The sequence below is a fragment of the Leucoraja erinacea genome, chromosome 22 (genome assembly GCF_028641065.1).
Source record: "Leucoraja erinacea ecotype New England chromosome 22, Leri_hhj_1, whole genome shotgun sequence".
Classification (NCBI taxonomy): domain Eukaryota; kingdom Metazoa; phylum Chordata; class Chondrichthyes; order Rajiformes; family Rajidae; genus Leucoraja; species Leucoraja erinaceus.
The window spans coordinates 27,119,474-27,137,718 of NC_073398.1; the positions used below are offsets into that span (position 1 = coordinate 27,119,474).

The following is an 18,245-nucleotide window of genomic DNA, read 5'->3' on the forward strand; positions in this document are numbered from 1 at the left end:
GAGTGACTCAGCGGGACAGGCAGCATCTCTGGGGAGAAGGAAGGGAAAGTGGATTGGGTGAGAAGAAGTTGAAAGAATAATACATCTCAACATAGCACAACTTCTGGCTGGAGTGAGAATTAATAGATTTGTTTTTTTGGGCCTTCAAGTTTGAGTTCGTTGGAATTATTAATCCTCTCGATAGAATGGCTTTTACAAAGTGGATCTCCACCCCCTTGTGGTTCAGAACAATAGATACTGGCCACTATTTTCAAATCTATGCAGGTGTGGGGCCTGAAGAATGGATTGATATCTTCTGAATAATTTGAGTAAAGTTGACAATTAAATTTAAAATTAAATTTCCAGTGCAGGATTGTCAAGTCATGATTTACATGGAATAACAGTCTATGCTTCCACTTTATATACATGTGATGCTGTGCAATTTGGAATGTTGTAATTTATATAAGCAGATTTTGATGCAGTGCAGTAATTGATTTTTTTTTCTCTCTGTCTAGGTAGCCAGACTTGTCGTGGTTTTGGATATGTCACTTTTTCCCTTCCGGAAGATGCCAAAAAAGCGCTGAAAGAAACAAAGTTCTACGATAGCCAGAAAATATTTGCTTCTCTTGCTAAGAAGAAACTTCTGGGGAAGAAAGAGGGTGAGTGCCGCAGCTTTCAGGACAGATAGGACTGTCTGCCAGGGTAACCAATAACGTAGTAGCTCAAACATTGCATTTTTACATAGTCAGCAAAAAAGTTCATTCTTTCTATTAACTGCAGGTATTAAATATATTTGGACGCTCTCAAAACATTTTATAATTTGCATGGACTCGCAGCATTTTGGACTCTTCTCTACCAGTGAATTCTCTACATTATGTTATGCTGTAGATTCTGGTATATGCAGTTTGTTGTGTCGTCACTGTGATTTTCAAGCCTGCTTCATTGATGAAGTACAATCACAACCATAGGTTCAATGTTATCTCCTGACAGTGAGTTGGAGAGACCTTCAATAAATGCTGTTGTTAATACATTGCATTTCTGAGCTCCAGTGACTTCAGCAAGTTAAGGTTCTGCTGTATACTGGATAAATAGAGTTTGGTTTTTGCATGTATATTTCATCCTGGTGTTAGAATCCGTAGTGACTTGGTTGAGAGCCCTCTCAACTTTTGAGTTAGAATGTTGCAGACCCACTCCAGAAATCAGCATAAATATTTAGGCCTCATTCCAGTGCCAGTACTGAAGCACATTGACACTGTTTGAACCTCATCATTCAAATATGTCAAAACTGCAGAAATAAAAAATTACATACCCTTCATTTGAAGAGGAGCAGTTAAGTTATACCTGAAGAAGGATTTTGACCCAAAAAAATGCCTATTTCCTTTGCTCCATAGATGCTGCCTCACCCGCTGAGTTTCTCCAGCATTTTTGTCCACCTAAGTTATACCTCATGTCGATGCCAATACTAATTCCCCAATCTGTTTTTGCAAAAGAGATTATTTGTATTTTATCATTCAGTACTGAAGGTCTCTTGATCAAAAGAGTTGTATGAAAACTTAAGACCAGTCTCTTGCTAGTCTCTACAAGGTATGAAATAGCAGCACAAAATTACCTTTAAATTGGACAGGTTTCCAGTTATACTTTTAAGTAATCTGAAAATAGGAATAAATATTGGGGGATAGAAATGAAGGTGGGATAAATATGCTCTGTTGTTTTACAGAGGGATCTTTACCCTGTATTTAAACTCAAGGGATTTATACTGTGTACTGACCAGGAATACTGAAAACACAAGATAGACACAAAAAGCTGAAGTAACTCAGCGGGACAGGCAACTTCTCTGGAGAGAAGTAATGGGTGACGTTTCGGGTCAAGACCCTTCGACCTGGAACGTCACCCATTCCTTCTCTCCAGGGTTGCTGCCTGTCCCGCTGAGTTACTCCAGCTTTTATCTATCTTGTCTATTTTGTCTTATCTTCGGTTTAAACCAGCATCTGCAGTTCCTTCTTGCACCTACTGAAAACACACTTGTTTATGAAATCATTTTCATTAATTTAAAATAAATTAATAATTACGTTTTAATTTTACAGCCCCCAAGGAAGCTCCTAAAATAAATGTACAACAGAAAACACAGAAATTGCAGAGAAAAGCAAGGTTGATTGTTCGAAACCTGAGCTTTAAGGTACTAATTAAGAATCAACTTGTGGTCTAACATCAGTTGTAATCGTCATTTAGTTTGACCATGTCTGAAATAGTCTGTTTACCTCTTATTTGTTAAACATGTGATGATCTAAACAAAAACCAAAATTGCAGTAACTGTGGGATGGGAATAGAAACAGGATTACTATTTCAGCTTGTCAGAGTTGGGAAAGAGAAAAGTTTTTTTCTAAATATTTAAAGAAGGCAGGGAAAGGGATGGATAGGACAAAAGAGAATAGCTGAAGACCAGGCCAGTGTTGTAGGTATGATGGGAAGTTAGAAGGTGACAAAGGAGTAGATTATTTTACAAACAACAACCCATGGTGTGCTAATGGAGAGGAAGATAAAAAGTTGAACCAATTAAACACATGGATGACTTACGACAAAAATGGCCAATTCTTACCCGTACAGAGAAAGTGTAATCTCCCCCCATAGCCCAGCAAATGCAATCCTTTTCGATGCTCATTCAGGCTTCCTTTGAACACAACTATCAAATAATCCTCCATTAGTATACTTGACAGTATTTAAAAAAAGTATCCTCATCAAATTTTTGGTGCTTCTGCCTATGTCCCAGGCTCTTGACCCCTGCCTCCAGTGGAATAGTTTATCTCTGTCAATCTGATGACACGCTCCTTGTTTTTAAATAGCTCTATCAGATACCCTCAAAACTTCCTATGTTTCAAGAAGAGCAATTCCAATTTCTTCAATCTGGTCTTCCCTGGAAGCAGTGTTTTTTTTTTTTTGGTTCTCCACCCTCATTAAGTGCTGCGCTCTGGACGGGACATGGTACTCTGCGTCAGTGTTTTATAGGAGTTTGTTGTGACTTCCTGCTCTTGTATTCCATGCCTCTGTTAAACAATGCTCGGTATCCCAGGAGATGGTAGTTAAATTTCCCAAGCTTGTATCCCACAATGGCAACTGTGGGAAATAGATTTGGATAATGTAAAAAAAAAACTAGCCAGAACTACAAAACCTCCATGTCGGTCTGACTGATTTGTGAATCAAACTAAACATTGTAATTGGCTCAACCACGACAGTTCCCATGTACATTTGGACGGCTTGATTGTAATTATGTGTAGTCTTCCTGCTGAGTGGATGGCACGCAACAAAAAAGTTTTCACTGTATCTAGGTAGATGTGACAATAAAATAAACTAACTCCACAACAATTTTATTGACTCTGAAATAGCCTAGAAAGCTAGGGGCAATTAAGAATGGCCAATAAATACTGGTTTTGCCAGCACTACCAATGTTTTAAAAATGAATAAATAAAAGTCTCTCATACTTTTTTTTGGTCATTTTCTTTACCTGTCATGCCACTTTTTATGAATCATGTACATATTACTGACTCCAATCCTGTGTAATCCTTATAGAATTGTGCCCTTTGACTGAAGTGTTTCTTTTTATTCTTCTCACTGGAAAGTAACCACACATTGTGTTGAATTTCTTCTACCTTTTATCTGCTCATTTCACCCACCGTAATTTTTTTTCCCTTGATGTCTCGACTTGAAGTCTGCTGTTTTCTTTAGATTGCGGTTTTTCTGAGTCTAGCACCTCTGGTGAATTTCACTGTACACTTCCCTAAAGTCCAATATCAATTCATGGTTTCCTAGCCAATTTTCTATCCCTGTTACTACACTCCCTTTCATTTTACACCACCAATCTTAATATACTTATTTTGTGGCTCTGTTTACTTATCAACCACCTTGGTCTACATCAATAAACTCCAGCAAGATTTGTTTGGTACCATTTGAACATTTGCATGCTGACTTTCTCTACTGAACGGACATTTGTCCACTTGATTCATAATTTATGTGAATGTGAATTTATGGAATTCTCTGCCACAGAGGGCAGTGGAGGCCAAGTCACTGGATGGATTTAAGAGAGAGTTAGATAGAGCTCTAGGGGCTAGTGGAGTGAAGGGATATGGGGAGAAGGCAGGCACGGGTTATTGATAGGGGACGATCAGCCATGATCACAACGAATGGTGGTGCTGGCTCGAAGGGCCGAATGGCCTCCTCCTGCACCTAGTTTCTATGTTTTTATATGTTTCTATAATTCTGTCCCCAATTATTGTTTCTCATGCCTTTCTCATCATTGAGGTTAAACTGGTCTGAGAGTTAATGACTTGTTCCTACAGCCTATTTTATGACCAATAATCTAGCATTTGCAGTTCTACAGCCTTATGCACTAGACCCTAAATCTATTGTTTGGAAGGTTATGGCTAGGACTTGTGCAGTTTCCTCTCAACTTTCCATCTGGCCTCAGTGGTTTATCCATGTTAAATGTAGCTTGCTTGTCCTTCTAGGAGATCCTCTTTTTACTATTCCCCCCCCCCCCCCCCCCCCTCCTCCTCCCCCCCCCCTCCCCCCCCCCCCCCCCCCCCCCCCCCCAAGATTGAATCCCAACTGAATGTTTATTTGGTGAGACTTCAGCAGTATCATTGTCCTTGGTGAGAACTGATGTAAAGTTACTACTTCAGCTGTGCCCTTAATGCTTCATGAGAAAAATCTTAATTTAAGTATATATTTAATGGTGGAAATTATATTTTTCAAGTATATAGATAAGTATAAAATACATAATTACATTTAAATTCAGCAAATTTTAATTTGTAGGTGGATCTGTGTGGGAATTTGGTTGAAATGATCATTGATTCAGAAAGTGACCCAGGATTTGAGTATGGAAATATTTGGGTTATCTCTGCGCTGTCATCTTTTGAGGGCAGGGTTTCTGATGCATAGTTTGTGAGAAATACTGACACCTTGAAGGGAATTTACATAAATGAGCATTTCATTCACTGGGGCTCAGAACATTAAAGATTGAATTGGCGGAATTTTTCACGATATTTGGACAACATGGTGAGGTTGGAGAAAAATGAATTGGAACCAGAGGATATGGTTTTACATTAGATCCAGGTGTTTCGGAGATGAAGGGCCAGGGTTATAGAGTTTGTGGTTGGCAGAGAAAATGTTGGCTTTGGTATTCTTACTGTTGAGCTGAATAGAATTGTTTTTGGTCCAAGATTGGACACTTGAAACACACAGCCAGTAGAAGGGGAAAGTGAGGAGGAGGGTAGTGATATGGGCAGCTGTGCCAAATACTGCAGGCAAGATGATCCAAGATAATGCTACATGGACACAGTCATAGAGATATCAGTCGACCAGGTCTCTTAAATGATGAACCCGAGAGAGATTTGAATATACATAAGATGGTCATGGGTTTGGGGGATGAAGATAATTATATTGCAGAGGGATTGAGAAATGAATCAGTATTTTGCACAAACTGTAATTCAGAATTAGTTTTCTTTGGGCAAATTTATAGTTATCTTTTTCGCAAGAAGCATTAGAGATGAAGTTGTTGATGTATCAATCATCTCCAATTTCTATCGGCTACATTTTATCCATTTAAATATGACACTGCTTGAGAGAGTGATGATTGACCTCAGAACAGTAATGTTTTGCCCAATGGATGTTTCTTTCCTTTCAGTGTTCAGAAGGTGATTTGAAGACAATTTTCTCACAGTATGGGACTGTGCTGGAGGTCAACATACCTACCAAAGGTTAGTTTTAAAATCGGGAAACCCGGTGCTTTAGATGGTTAGCTAGAACCAGAACAGTACAACACAAGAACGAGCCCTTCGGCACACAATGACTGTGCCTAACATCAACTCTTATATTTCCATTCCCTGTATATCTGTATGCCTATCCAAAGGTCTCTTAAATGCAGCTGTCATATCTGAGTCCGCCACCACCCCTCGTAATGCATTCCAGGCACTCACCACCCTCCCTATTTTTTTTTTTTTTAATTGCCTTGTGCATCTCTTTAAAACTCTCACCTTAAAGCTATGCCCGCTAGTATTTGCTATTTCCATCCTGGGGAAAAAAATGATTTTGACTGTCTACCCTATCTGTGCCTTCCATATTTGTAGATACTTTTATATAAGGCATGAGGAACGTATAGCAGCCAATGCACACCCATTGCCAGACACCCATTCCTGAAAGGTACTTTTACATTCCTTGTAGCCTTTTATGACACAGTCGCCTGACTTCTGTTTGATTACGGAGATCATACTTGCCCTTCTTGGACAGTGTTTTATCATTCTTCTTGAAATCTTGGATTTGCACTTTGGCACAGAGTGAATCTCCATGTTCATCCAAAGTTTCTGGTTAGGATGCACCCTAATTATCTTTGTCGTAGCGCAGCTGTCTATGCATTTCTTGATGAAATCAGTGCTGACCGAGGATGAAGTTGTCTTGAACACATTTCAGTCCTGCGACTCAAGGCAGTTCTGAACTAGGTACTCAAACCATTGCTGTTTGTTTTGTGCCTGGGATATTTGTGTTGGGCTAGGCAACTTCCCACTCATCTGAAAGATGTTTTTGAAAAGTAAGTGACACAAAATAAGTAAATTGTTTTAAATAGAGAGGAAAATACCTGGTACAAATATTTTGCAAGGAAGGGTGATCATATGAAAGAGCAGCAGAGACAGAATAATTGGCCATCACTTTCAAAGAATGGGCGGCGCGGTGGGGCAGTGATAGTGCTGCTGCATTACAGGGCTTGCAGCGCTGGAGACCCGGGTTCGATCACGACTACGGGTGCTGTCGGTACGGAGTTTATACGTTCTCCCCGTGACCGCATGGGTTTTCTCCGAGATCTTCGGTTTCACAGGTTAAAGTAGAATTAGGCCATTCGGCCCATCGAGTCTACTCCGTCATTTAATCATGGCTGATCTCTGCCTTCGAATCCCATTTTCCTGCCTTCTCCCTATTACTCCCGATACCAGTTTTAATCAAGAATTTGCTTATCACTGCCTTCAAAATATCCACTGACTTGGCCTCTACAGCTGTCTGTAGCAATGAGTTCTACGGATTAACTACCCTCTGACTAAAGAAGTTCCTCCTCGCCTCCTTTCTAAAAGAACACTATTTAATTCTGAGGCTATAAACTCTGGTCGTAGGCTCTCCCACCAGTGGAAACATCCTTTCCACATCCATTCTATCTACGCCTTTCATTATTCTGTACGTTTCAATTAGGTCCCCCCTCAACTTTCTAAATTCCAGCGAGTAGAGTTTCCCAGTGCTGTCAAAAGCTTATATATATGCTAACCCACTCATTCCTCGAATCATTCTTGTAAACCTCCTCTGGACCCTTTCCAGAGCCAGCACATCCTTCGTCAGATATGGGGCCCACAATCTACTTGCAGTACTCCAAAGATACAGATTTGTAGGTTAATTGGCTTGGGTTTGTATACTTGGTATAAGTATAAATTGTCCCGTGTATGTCTAGGCTTGTGTTAATGTGCGGGGATTGCTGGTCGGTGCGGACTAGATGGGCTGAAGGGCCTGTTTCACTCGTACCGCTAAACTAAACTAACCTGGTTTTCTGCTGCATCTTTGATTCTGTGCTATATGATGTAGTTTTCTGTTTTCGTGCTGGAACTATGATTATTAAGGCTACAAAATCTAGTTCCTGTGAAATAAACAGTGAGTGAACATATTTGTTGTGCACTCGACAGCAGGTCAAGTCCCACGTTGAGATTACCTTGTGGAAACTATGTCTTTTAAAACCACAACGTCCAGTTCCCATCAAATAAACAGTGAGCATGTGTTAAGGATCAATGATCTTAAATATTAGTTCTGTTTCTCTTTTTACCGATGCTGCATGATTCATTAGCTCCAAGCTTTTTCTGTAACTGGCCCTTGATCTGCTGTTGAGTACACAACAGCCATGTTCGTCTTGACTCCCGCATTGAGATACCTGACTTGGTATTTTTAAAGTGGGATTACTGAGGTTAGATGTTACAGAGGTTCTGTTAATTCCCATAGTGCTTTTGTGATCAACTGTTAGGCAGGATTGGCTGTGGGGATTTGGGTAGCTAGCACATAGGCAGATAAATATTAATATTAGTCCATAGAGGGAGTGCAGAGACGGTTCACCAGACTGATTCCTGGGATTTGTCAGGACTGTCTTATGAAGAAAGACTGGATAGACTTGGTTTATACTCTCTAGAATTTAGAAGATTGAGAGGGGATCTTATAGAAACTTACAAAATTCTTAAGGGGTTGGACAGGCTAGATGCAGGAAGATGCTCCCGATGTTAGGGAAGTCCAGGACAAGGGGTCACAGCTTAAGGATAAAGGGGAAATCCTTTAAAACCGAGATGAGAAGAACTTTTTTCACGCAGAGAGTGGTGAATCTCTGGAACTCTCTGCCACAGAGGGTAGTTGAGGCCAGTTTTTGGCTATATTTAAGAGGGAGTTAGATGCTTCTTGTGGCTAAGGGGATCAGGGGGTATGGAGAGAAGGCAGGTACGGGATACTGAGTTGGATGATCAGCCATGATCATATTGAATGGCGGTGCAGGCTCGAAGGGCCGAATGGCCTACTCCTGCACCTAATTTCTATGTTTCTATAAAGGAAAACCAGGTGGGGTTCTCGGTGAAATCAAAGGATCAGTTTTTTGGTTTTTGCCAGGTACTCTCCCAGTAGGTAGTTTATTGATTAATTGAGCAGTGTTCAACTGCTCAAGGGCCAGTAACAGAAAATGCTTGGAACTAGTAAATCATGCAGCAAAAAGAGAAACGGAGCTAATATTTCTAATCATTTGTAAAAGTTTGCTTCTTAAAACAGACAACAACACAAACGGTTAAAGGTAAACCAAGTCAAGCTTTAATCGATCGTCAGACTGGAGTGGCGGGGACCAGTGCAAATAGTATACAGCTATACTCTTTTGCTCCACGTACTTCCACTCTCCAAGCAAAGAAAGGTTAGTACAGTTGTACTCATCCCTTATCAATAAAACACTCCTACCAAGTCCGAATATGACATGACTGAAAGATACTACAGCTTTTCAGAATACAAGAAAAGCTGGGTCCACATCAGGTTCCTCCAATAACAGGTTATTGCTTATCTGACTGCAAGCTTCCATCTTAATTTCTATAATAAAACAACAACTTTTACTCCATTTTGTGCACTACATAATATCTGCAAAGTCAGCAGTATTATACAAACTTGGCGTAGTCATTCTTTTGTTCTTCACCAGACCTTACGTTCTTACAGTAAGTTTCCATCTTAAATTAGTAAGAAGAACAATTACAATGACTCCATTTTCTGAACTCTGTATTAACTCGTTCACATTGATCCTTAACCCTTGCTCACGGTTTATTTGATAGGAACTGGACTTTGTGGCTTTAAAATACATGGTTTCCACAAGGTAATCAAATGCTACACCTTGGGCCCGAAATGTGCATCATGATTGTTTCCAGCATTATTTGTTTTTATTTTGTGTCAGCTTTAAAAGAAAAAATTCAATAACAGATTAAAGCTGGCTTATATTGATGAGGATAGGACAAGTAGAAAATATGGGATAGAATGCACAGCAGCAAACATTTTAAATCCGCTGTGCAGAAAATAGTCAGTAAAATGATTCCTGAAATGTTTTTTTGCAAATCATGCTCCAGGTTACTGAATGTTTTGGATATTTTCACTCTCTCTCTCAGATGGGAAGATGCGAGGGTTTGCATTTGTTCAGTTCAAGAATGTTCTGGAAGCTGGGAAAGCCTTGAAAGGAATGAACCTGAAGGAAATGAAGGGTAATGAGAGAATTTTGACAAGTACGGTGAAATGGGGAAGCTGGGTTGAGGGATAGCAGGTTGAAGGGCACAATATCACTGATTTGGGACTCCTGTGATTTTTGGGGGTAAAGGTGGATGTGGGATTGGTTGAGGTGGAGGGACAGGACAGAGGCAGAGTGGGTGAGGCGAGACATGATTTACAGAGGGTGGGGAAAGGGGAAGGATATCAGCAGGTGAACGGATGGTGGGTGGCAGTGGAGGAGGGGTTGCTGAGATGAGAAAGAGAAAGTCGGGAGGAAAGACAGGAAGGCTGATTGGGAGGGGTGAAGGAGAAAAGAATGAGAATTGGGAGTTGGCAATGAGATAAGAAGGGTGAGGTGCATACAGGAGGATAAGGTCATTGGTGGAACGACGAGATGACGGAAGTAGTGGGATCTAGTGAGAATGGGCAACTCTGGGGCAGACGGAGAAGTGGTTGGTGGCAGCAATGGCATGTGGAATGGATTGTGTCTGATCTTGTGTTGTTCATCCAGGGCGTCCGATGGCAGTGGACTGGGCAGTGGCAAAGGACAAGTACAGAGCAAAGGTGGATGCTGCTAATGCAGGTAATACAACAACTCCTTACAGCTTATGAATAAATTAAAGTTGTGGGGAGTAAAGAGTTCGGGGACATTTTCCAGTGTTTTCCCACTCAGCAGCTTTTCCTGCAGTTTGTTGCTCATCTTTCTTTACTACAACATTAATTGCATTTATGTAGCATCCTCAACATAATTCCAGTGAATGCTTCGATTCCAATAAGAGTATACATTCCAATAAGTCTTAAAAGGACAGAAAAATTGGTAGGTTTTTTAGAAATTTAATGAATGACAAAGAGGAATATGTCGAGAAGGTTTTCAGATGTGAGGTGATTTAATTTCAATGTCCAAGAGGCCAAAACTGAAGGAAAGGAGTGATCTACAAGGGTTGTAGAATTGATAAGTGATGGAAATTGGAAGGATTAGAGCCTGCAGATATTTGAACTGAGCTGTTTAAAAAAAAAAAGACGAAGTGCCGGTGTAACTCCAGCACCTGCAAACTCCATCCTCCTGTATGCACCGCCCCTTCTCATCCCACTGCCAGACCCAATCAACCCCATTCTCATTTTTGTAAACCAGCATCTGCATCCTTGTATCCACATGAGCTGTTTTAAACTAGGCTTTGCTGAACCGGGTGTGAGTGTTGCTAGTCAGGAAATAATTTTCTCTTGTAGTGCCATTTGGAATTCTCAATGCAATACATGGTTATTATTGACAGGAGCTGGGAACAAGGAAATGCATTTGGATGTAGTTAATGATGAAGGGAATGAAGAAGAGGATGGTGAGAGTTCGATTAAATACAAAAATACTGAACCTACAAAAGACCAGAAACCCAAGGTGCCTTGTAAAACAGCTCCCAAGAAAAGGTAAATGAGCATAAATACTAATTGTCTCAAACACTGTTTTCCTATCCATTGTTCCTGGACCAAACAGCTGCCTTCTCTGTAGAAAAAAACTGTCCCGTGATTGGTGTCACTGGAATGTGAGCTGAAGGGACTGAACAGTTTCATTGTGTTCATAATACACAGTTTACACAACACAGCAAGAAATGGTCAGATGCAAGAACCATGGTTGTTTGGAGCATAGAGACACAAAATGGTAACAGCCCCTTCGGCCCAACTAGTCCATGCTGAACATTGATCATCCGTTCACACTAATTCTACGTGATCCCACTTTCCCCATTTTTATTTCCTCCACAGCCAGATGCAGTGGAAGCTGATTCTTGTATCCATTCTACTGTCCGGTTGGGATCCTGGAATTCTAGAAATTGAATTGATTATACTAGACGTAGGGCTTGTATACAAAAACAGGGATGTAATGTTGAGGCTCTATAAGGCACTGGTAAAGCTGCATTTGGAATATTGGGAGCAATTTTGGGCACCATTACTGATGAAGGGTGTGCTGGCTCTGGAGAGGATCCAGAGGAGGTTTACAAGAATGATCCCAGGAATGAGTATGTTAACTTACGATGCGGATTTGTCGGCACTTGGCCTGTACTCGCTGGAGTTTAGAAGAAGAGGGGGGGGACCTCATTAAAACATACAGAATAGTGAAAGGCTTGGATGGAGTGGATGTGGAGAGGATGTTTCCACCAGTGGGAGAGTCTAGGACTAGAGGTCATAGCTTCGGAATTAAAGGACGTTCTTTAGTCAGAGGGTGGTGAATCTGTCAGAGGGTGGTGGAATTCTTTACCATGGAATGCTGTGGAGGCCAAGTCAGTGGATATTTTTAAGGTAGAGATAGATAGATTCTTGATTAGTATAGGTGTCAGAGGTTATGGGGAGAAGGCAGGAGAATGTTGTTGGAGAGATAGATCAGCCATGATTGAATGGTGGAGTAGACCTAATAGGCCAAATGGCCTCATTCTACTATTCCTTATGACCTTATAGAAAAGAGTGCAGAGAGGATTGATCAGGCTGTTGCATGGGATGGAATATTTGAGCTAAGGGATAGACTGGACAGGCGAGGTTTGATTTCCTTAGTGTGGAGAAAACTGATTAAGCTATTCAAAAGTATGACATTGATCTCAGTCCTACTGAAGAGCTGGCCATCTGATGAATGACCTGTCCTGGCTTCCCAGTGTTCCCAAGGCCCCAAGAAAGCCCCCCCTTCTTGTTTCTAACTGCATACCAATCTGCTTTTTGGTTTTTACCTGTATAGCAGTGGGAGTAATCCAGAGATTACTACTTTTGAAATCCTACTTGTTCAACTCTGACCTAAAAAGATCTCAGTTCCTGTCCTCCTTATATCATTAGTACAGATGTATGTAATTTTTTTTTTTTTTTTTAAATAATATTTTTATTAGAAGTAGACATATTATAAAGTATAGTTCATATTATAGTAAAAAAAACTTTTCATATACATCAGTCATACATTATTAAAAATTTCAATTGACGATTACTGCTACTTCTAGTGATTTTTTTAATATAGAGAAAGAGAGAATAAGGAGTTACAAATATCAAAAAAACAAAAAAGGTGGAATGGATTACTTATAATACGTCATTAGATGTATGTAATTTTTTAGCTAACTCACCTCTTTCATCTACTTGAATTCTGTCGCTTCTTTCAAAACCTTTCTAATTCTGAACAACTTTCGTAAATTCCCATCTCCAATCTCTGTCTTGGGGAAATCTGCCAGCTCCACGAAACGTTGTGATGTTATTGCGCTCAGAATTCCACGTGCAGCTCAACCTTAAAATGACAACTAAACCGAGGTTGATACATCAATCTGATGAAGACTTGGGCTCATCAGATGATCTGCATTATGGATTATATTGCAACTATGTCACAGGAAAAGGTAATTTGGCCCAATTTGTCCATGATCAGAATACAATGCGTTTCAGATCAGTGGTGGAGGAAGAGGAGGAAAACGTCACGGCATCAGATGACGAAATGGGAAGTTCAGAAGCTGAGACTAAAGATGATGACGATAACAATGATGATGATGATGATGATGATGCGTCCATTGATGAAAACTCAGAGGATAGCGACTTGGAGGAGGAAGATGGTACGTTATCTCTTTAAGATATATTTGAAAATTGGTGAAATTTGGGACCTTGGCAGGGGAAGAACTTTGTGTAGAATTTGCACTCTTTAGTTTAGAGATACAGCACCAAAACAGGCCCTTCGGCCCACCGAGTCTGCGTCGACCAGCGATCCCCGCATACTGACACTATCCTCTTAAGAGGTGGGTTGTTTTTATATTTCTGTCTTTTTCCTTCAGATGAAAAGCCTGTGAAGAAAAAGAAGTTGAGCAAGGCCAGTCTTTCAGTGGATGTCCATGAAGGACGGACGATCTTCATCAGGTAGGAATAGAAGCCTATCATGGAAGAGTGGACGAGAAATCCAAAAATAATTTGATGCCTTTGAATTGTAGTCTTCAATGCAGCAAAACTAGTGGTGAAACACTCAACATAGCTCATAGAGAAAATAATCTGGTGACTTTAAAAGAGGATTTGTACATTTACCGTTGCCCTCCAGATCAGTAATATTTGTGCACCCAAACCTCTGGAAAAGTTTGGAGGAATATATATAAAAGCTGAGGCATGGGTGATCAGTCAAAGTCAGGGGCTTTGGACTTCTTTTTCCCTAACTGGTCCAAAAATCATCACTGATAGATCATTTTGTGTCCAGCTATGTTCTTAACATGGATCACCCTCTGGTTTTAATTCATTCTGTGCTGTTTGATGAGTGTAACCCTTTGGTTCCAGCTGGTTTCTCTTGATTTATATCATAGTTTACCACTTTTCTATTTTTCCTGCAGGAATCTGTCTTTTGACACCGAGGAAGATTCACTGGGAGAGCTATTGGAGCAGTTTGGAGATCTGAAATATGTTCGTATTGTCATGCATCATGACACAGAGCACTCCAAGGGTGAGGCAAGAGACATAGAACGCTGCTTGGCAATAAAATCAGTGCTCAATTGCTGATATTAATGACAAATGCACAATCCATTGTACAGGTCCTCCCCAGGTTATGAATGCCTGACATACGTACAGCCCATACATACGAGCATTTAGGAGAGTGGCGGAATGGCTTTGCTTGCTGCAGCGGGTCTGCTGGCATCTTCTGCCGTGTTTGTGGCAATATCTGGTTAAATATCTGAACATAGTGCCTTCAGATGGCTTATGTTTTATTTAAATATATTGCTGGGCGGCTGCATTTACACTCGTGAACTTGTTTGGGGTTATGGACAGTTCTCCGGACTGGTTTCCTGTCATAATCTGGGAGGACTTTATTTAACATAGGTGGAGAGCGGAAAGGTCTAAGAAGTGCTGAGGGTGATGAGTAGTAATTTAGTTAGGTTTAATTTAGAGTTACAGCATGGAACCAAGTCATTCCGCTCACCGAGTTCTTGTTGACTAACAATCACCCGTTCACACAAGATCTATGTTATCCCAGTTTCTCATTTACTACCGACACACTAGGGGCAATTTACAGAGGTCAATTATCCTACAAACCCACATGACTGGAATGTGGGAGGAGACCAGAGCACCCGAGTAAACCCACGCAGTCACAGAGAGTTGAAATGAGAGCATTTTAGACCAGCAAAAAACTGACAAAGAAAAGAATATGGAATATAGAAACAGATGAGAAACCTAAAAACAGAGTGGGAGGGCTCGGGAGTTGGTATTAAGTCGATGGACTGAAGTGGCCACCTCTGTAAAGAAATATGGAAGAGCAAAGTTTATTTAGCTTGTTTTATCTTTTCTTTCTTACAAGCACTTGATTTCCACTTGTTGCAGGTTGTGCATTTGCCCAGTTTGTGGCAAAAGAATCAGCACAGAAGTGTGTGGAGGCAGCAGACAACCAGTGTGAGGTGAGGAACTGGTGTGTTACCTGAACTGGTGTGGCTCTCTCCAAAACGCTTGCCTGGTAACCATCATTATGCCATCTCCAATACTCTTCTTCCTGGGAGCTTGAGGATTGCTATACCTCTCTTATTCTTCCCTTCCTCTATCCTTTAATAGTCTTTAAAATAAGAATCCATAGTCATTTGATTCCACACATTGAATTAATGGGATTTGTTTTCATTCATTGGTGATATGCTGCACTGTAAGCTGCAGTTATGCTTCAGTTTCCATAGGCCAGGAGGAAGAAAGTCCATTGATAACGGAGCAACAAGCACATTTCACTCAAACATGATGATTCTATGCTGAAAGGACAGGGCTGCTGAGTGGGGGATGTACTTGTGGGACATTGTGCACAAGGTTTTTTTACTTAGTTTTTTAGTCAAGAGCGTCATAGGCAAGGTCAACATTCATTGGCTCCCCTTCATTATGCCTGAATAAAGTGGTTATGCCATTTCAAATAATATTATTTTGTATTGTCCATATTGCTGTGTGTCTGGAATCGCATATGGTCCAGTTTGCAAAGATGGCATATTTCCTTCTCTGAAAGACTTTGATGAATTAGATGAATTTTTAAGGTTTTGTGATCATCATGAGTTTTGGTTTTAATTCAGTTTATTAACCTCAATTTCCATAGTGGGATTTGAAGTGGGCACTATGGATTGTTAGCCCAGGCCTCTAGGTTACAATCCCACATCTTAACCATGGCACCAATAAAGTAGTTTAAGGTATATGACTATGGAGTATGACATGTTGATTACCACTTTTTTCCCCAGTATGGAAATAATATACCACTAGTAGCCTGTAACTCATCATCTCCTCAACTCCAAAATACTTCCTGCACCAACTCCATCTCAGTTCGACCTCCTTCAGAGTCATGGTAATCTATTAAAGCACAAGGCATTGGGGGTTCAGTATTGATGTGGATAGAGAACTGGCTGGCAAACAGGAAGCAAAGAGTAGGAGTAAACGTGTCCTTTTCACAATGGCAGACAGTGACTAGTGGGGTACCGCAAGGCTCAGTGCTGGGACCCCAGCTATTTACAATATATATTAATGATCTGGATGAGGGAATTGAAGGCAATATCTCCAAGTTTGCGGATGACACTAAGCTGGGGGGGGCAGTGTTAGCTGTGAGGAGGATGCTAGGAGACTGCAAGGTGACTTGGATAGGCTGGGTGAGTGGGCAAATGTTTGGCAGATGCAGTATAATGTGGATAAATGTGAGGTTATCCATTTTGGTGGCAAAAACGGGAAAGCAGACTATTATCTAAATGGTGGCTGATTGGGAAAGGGGGAGATGCAGCGAGACCTGGGTGTCATGGTACACCAGTCATTGAAGGTAGGCATGCAGGTGCAGCAGGCAGTGAAGAAAGCGAATGATATGTTAGCTTTCATTGCAAAAGGATTTGAGTATAGGAGCAGGGAGGTTCTACTGCAGTTGTACAGGGTCTTGGTGAGACCACACCTGGAGTATTGCGTACAGTTTTGGTCTCCAAATCTGAGGAAGGACATTATTGCCATAGAGGGAGTGCAGAGACGGTTCACCAGACTGATTCCTGGGATGTCAGGACTGTCTTATGAAGAAAGACTGGATAGACTTGGTTTATACTCTCTAGAATTTAGAAGATTGAGAGGGGATCTTATAGAAACTTACAAAATTCTTAAGGGGTTGGACAGGCTAGATGCAGGAAGATTGTTCCCGATGTTAGGGAAGTCCAGGACAAGGGTCACAGCTTAAGAATAAAGGGGAAATCCTTTAAAACCGAGATGAGAAGAACTTTTTTCACACAGAGAGTGGTGAATCTCTGGAACTCTCTGCCACAGAGGGTAGTTGAGGCCAGTTCATTGGCTATATTTAAGAGGGAGTTAGATGTGGCCCTTGTGGCTAAGTGGATCAGGGGGTATGGAGAGAAGGCAGGTACGGGATACTGAGTTGGATGATCAGCCATGATCATATTGAATGGCGGTGCAGGCTCGAAGGGCCGAATGGCCTACTCCTGCACCTAATTTCTATGTTTCTATGTTTCTATTACAGTACTCTTGTTCTACTAATGTTGTACTTCAATGAAACGGGGTCAAAATCATCATCTGTAATTTGATGACCTTGTCTCACACCACCTGATTCACAATTTCAGCTGTTATGTGGCCATCCATTCTTCATTGGTGGAAGAACAACTTTATCCTCCTAATACAGGATTGCTTTGTAGGCTTGTTACCATTCTCCTGTCCCTGCTCAGAACCCTTGCTTTGCTTATTTCTTTAACTAGGTCATGGGATTCTCTGGAATTACGTTGGTTGTTTACTGATGTGTGACCCAGGCCACTTTTACCTTTCTTTGAGTATGTTCATGGGCATCTGACGTAAACTGGATATTTTTGGTTTTCAGACTGGAGGTCTCAAGCTGGATGGGAGGAAGCTCAACGTGACCATTGCAGTCAGTCGTGATGAGGCCAAGAAACTGCGGCAAACAAAGTCGGACAAGCCAACTGGAACACGCAACATGTACCTGGCACGAGAGGGCTGTAAGTATCCTGAGTAGCAGTTGATCAGCAGGGTTTCACTGCATAATCCCTAAAAGATCAACTGTAGCTAAGGTGTGATGGAGTCATAGAGTGATACAGCGTGGAAACAGGCCCTTCTTGTCCACACCGGCCAATATGTCCCAGCTGCACTAGTCCCACCTGCCCGCTTTTAGTCCATATCCCTCCAATTCTGTCCTATCCATGTACCTGTCTCTAACTGTTTCATAAATATTCAGATAGTCCCTGCCTTAACTACCTCCTCTAGCAGCTTGTTCCATACATCCACCAGCCGTTGTTACCCCTCAGATTCCTATGAACTCTTTTCCCCTTCGCTTTAAACCAATGACCTCTGGTCCTCCATTCACCTACTCCGGGCAAGAGACTCTACAATACAATACCGTTTATTAACATTTGAACCTCAAATGAAGTTCTTTGGTTTCTGCAGTCATACAACAAGAAAAGAACCAAGACACACACCAACACAATTTACACAAACATCCACGACAGTGAATCTCCTCCTCACTGTGATGGAAGGCAAAGTCTTGTCTC

At 41.1% G+C, this 18,245-nt stretch overlaps 1 protein-coding gene across 1 annotated transcript in view; it reads left to right on the forward strand.

The window, feature by feature from the left end:
• rbm28 (RNA binding motif protein 28) overlaps window positions 1-18,245 on the forward strand; it is a 31,155-nt gene that overhangs the window by 965 nt on the left and 11,945 nt on the right. Inside the window, exons 2-12 of the mRNA XM_055653287.1 lie at window positions 495-638; window positions 2,064-2,155; window positions 5,657-5,729; window positions 9,672-9,764; window positions 10,280-10,351; window positions 11,040-11,187; window positions 13,165-13,328; window positions 13,545-13,626; window positions 14,085-14,194; window positions 15,067-15,140; window positions 17,561-17,696. Of these exons, the coding sequence (XP_055509262.1) occupies window positions 495-638; window positions 2,064-2,155; window positions 5,657-5,729; window positions 9,672-9,764; window positions 10,280-10,351; window positions 11,040-11,187; window positions 13,165-13,328; window positions 13,545-13,626; window positions 14,085-14,194; window positions 15,067-15,140; window positions 17,561-17,696 (1,188 nt within the window). The remainder of the gene's footprint in view (window positions 1-494; window positions 639-2,063; window positions 2,156-5,656; window positions 5,730-9,671; window positions 9,765-10,279; window positions 10,352-11,039; window positions 11,188-13,164; window positions 13,329-13,544; window positions 13,627-14,084; window positions 14,195-15,066; window positions 15,141-17,560; window positions 17,697-18,245) is intronic.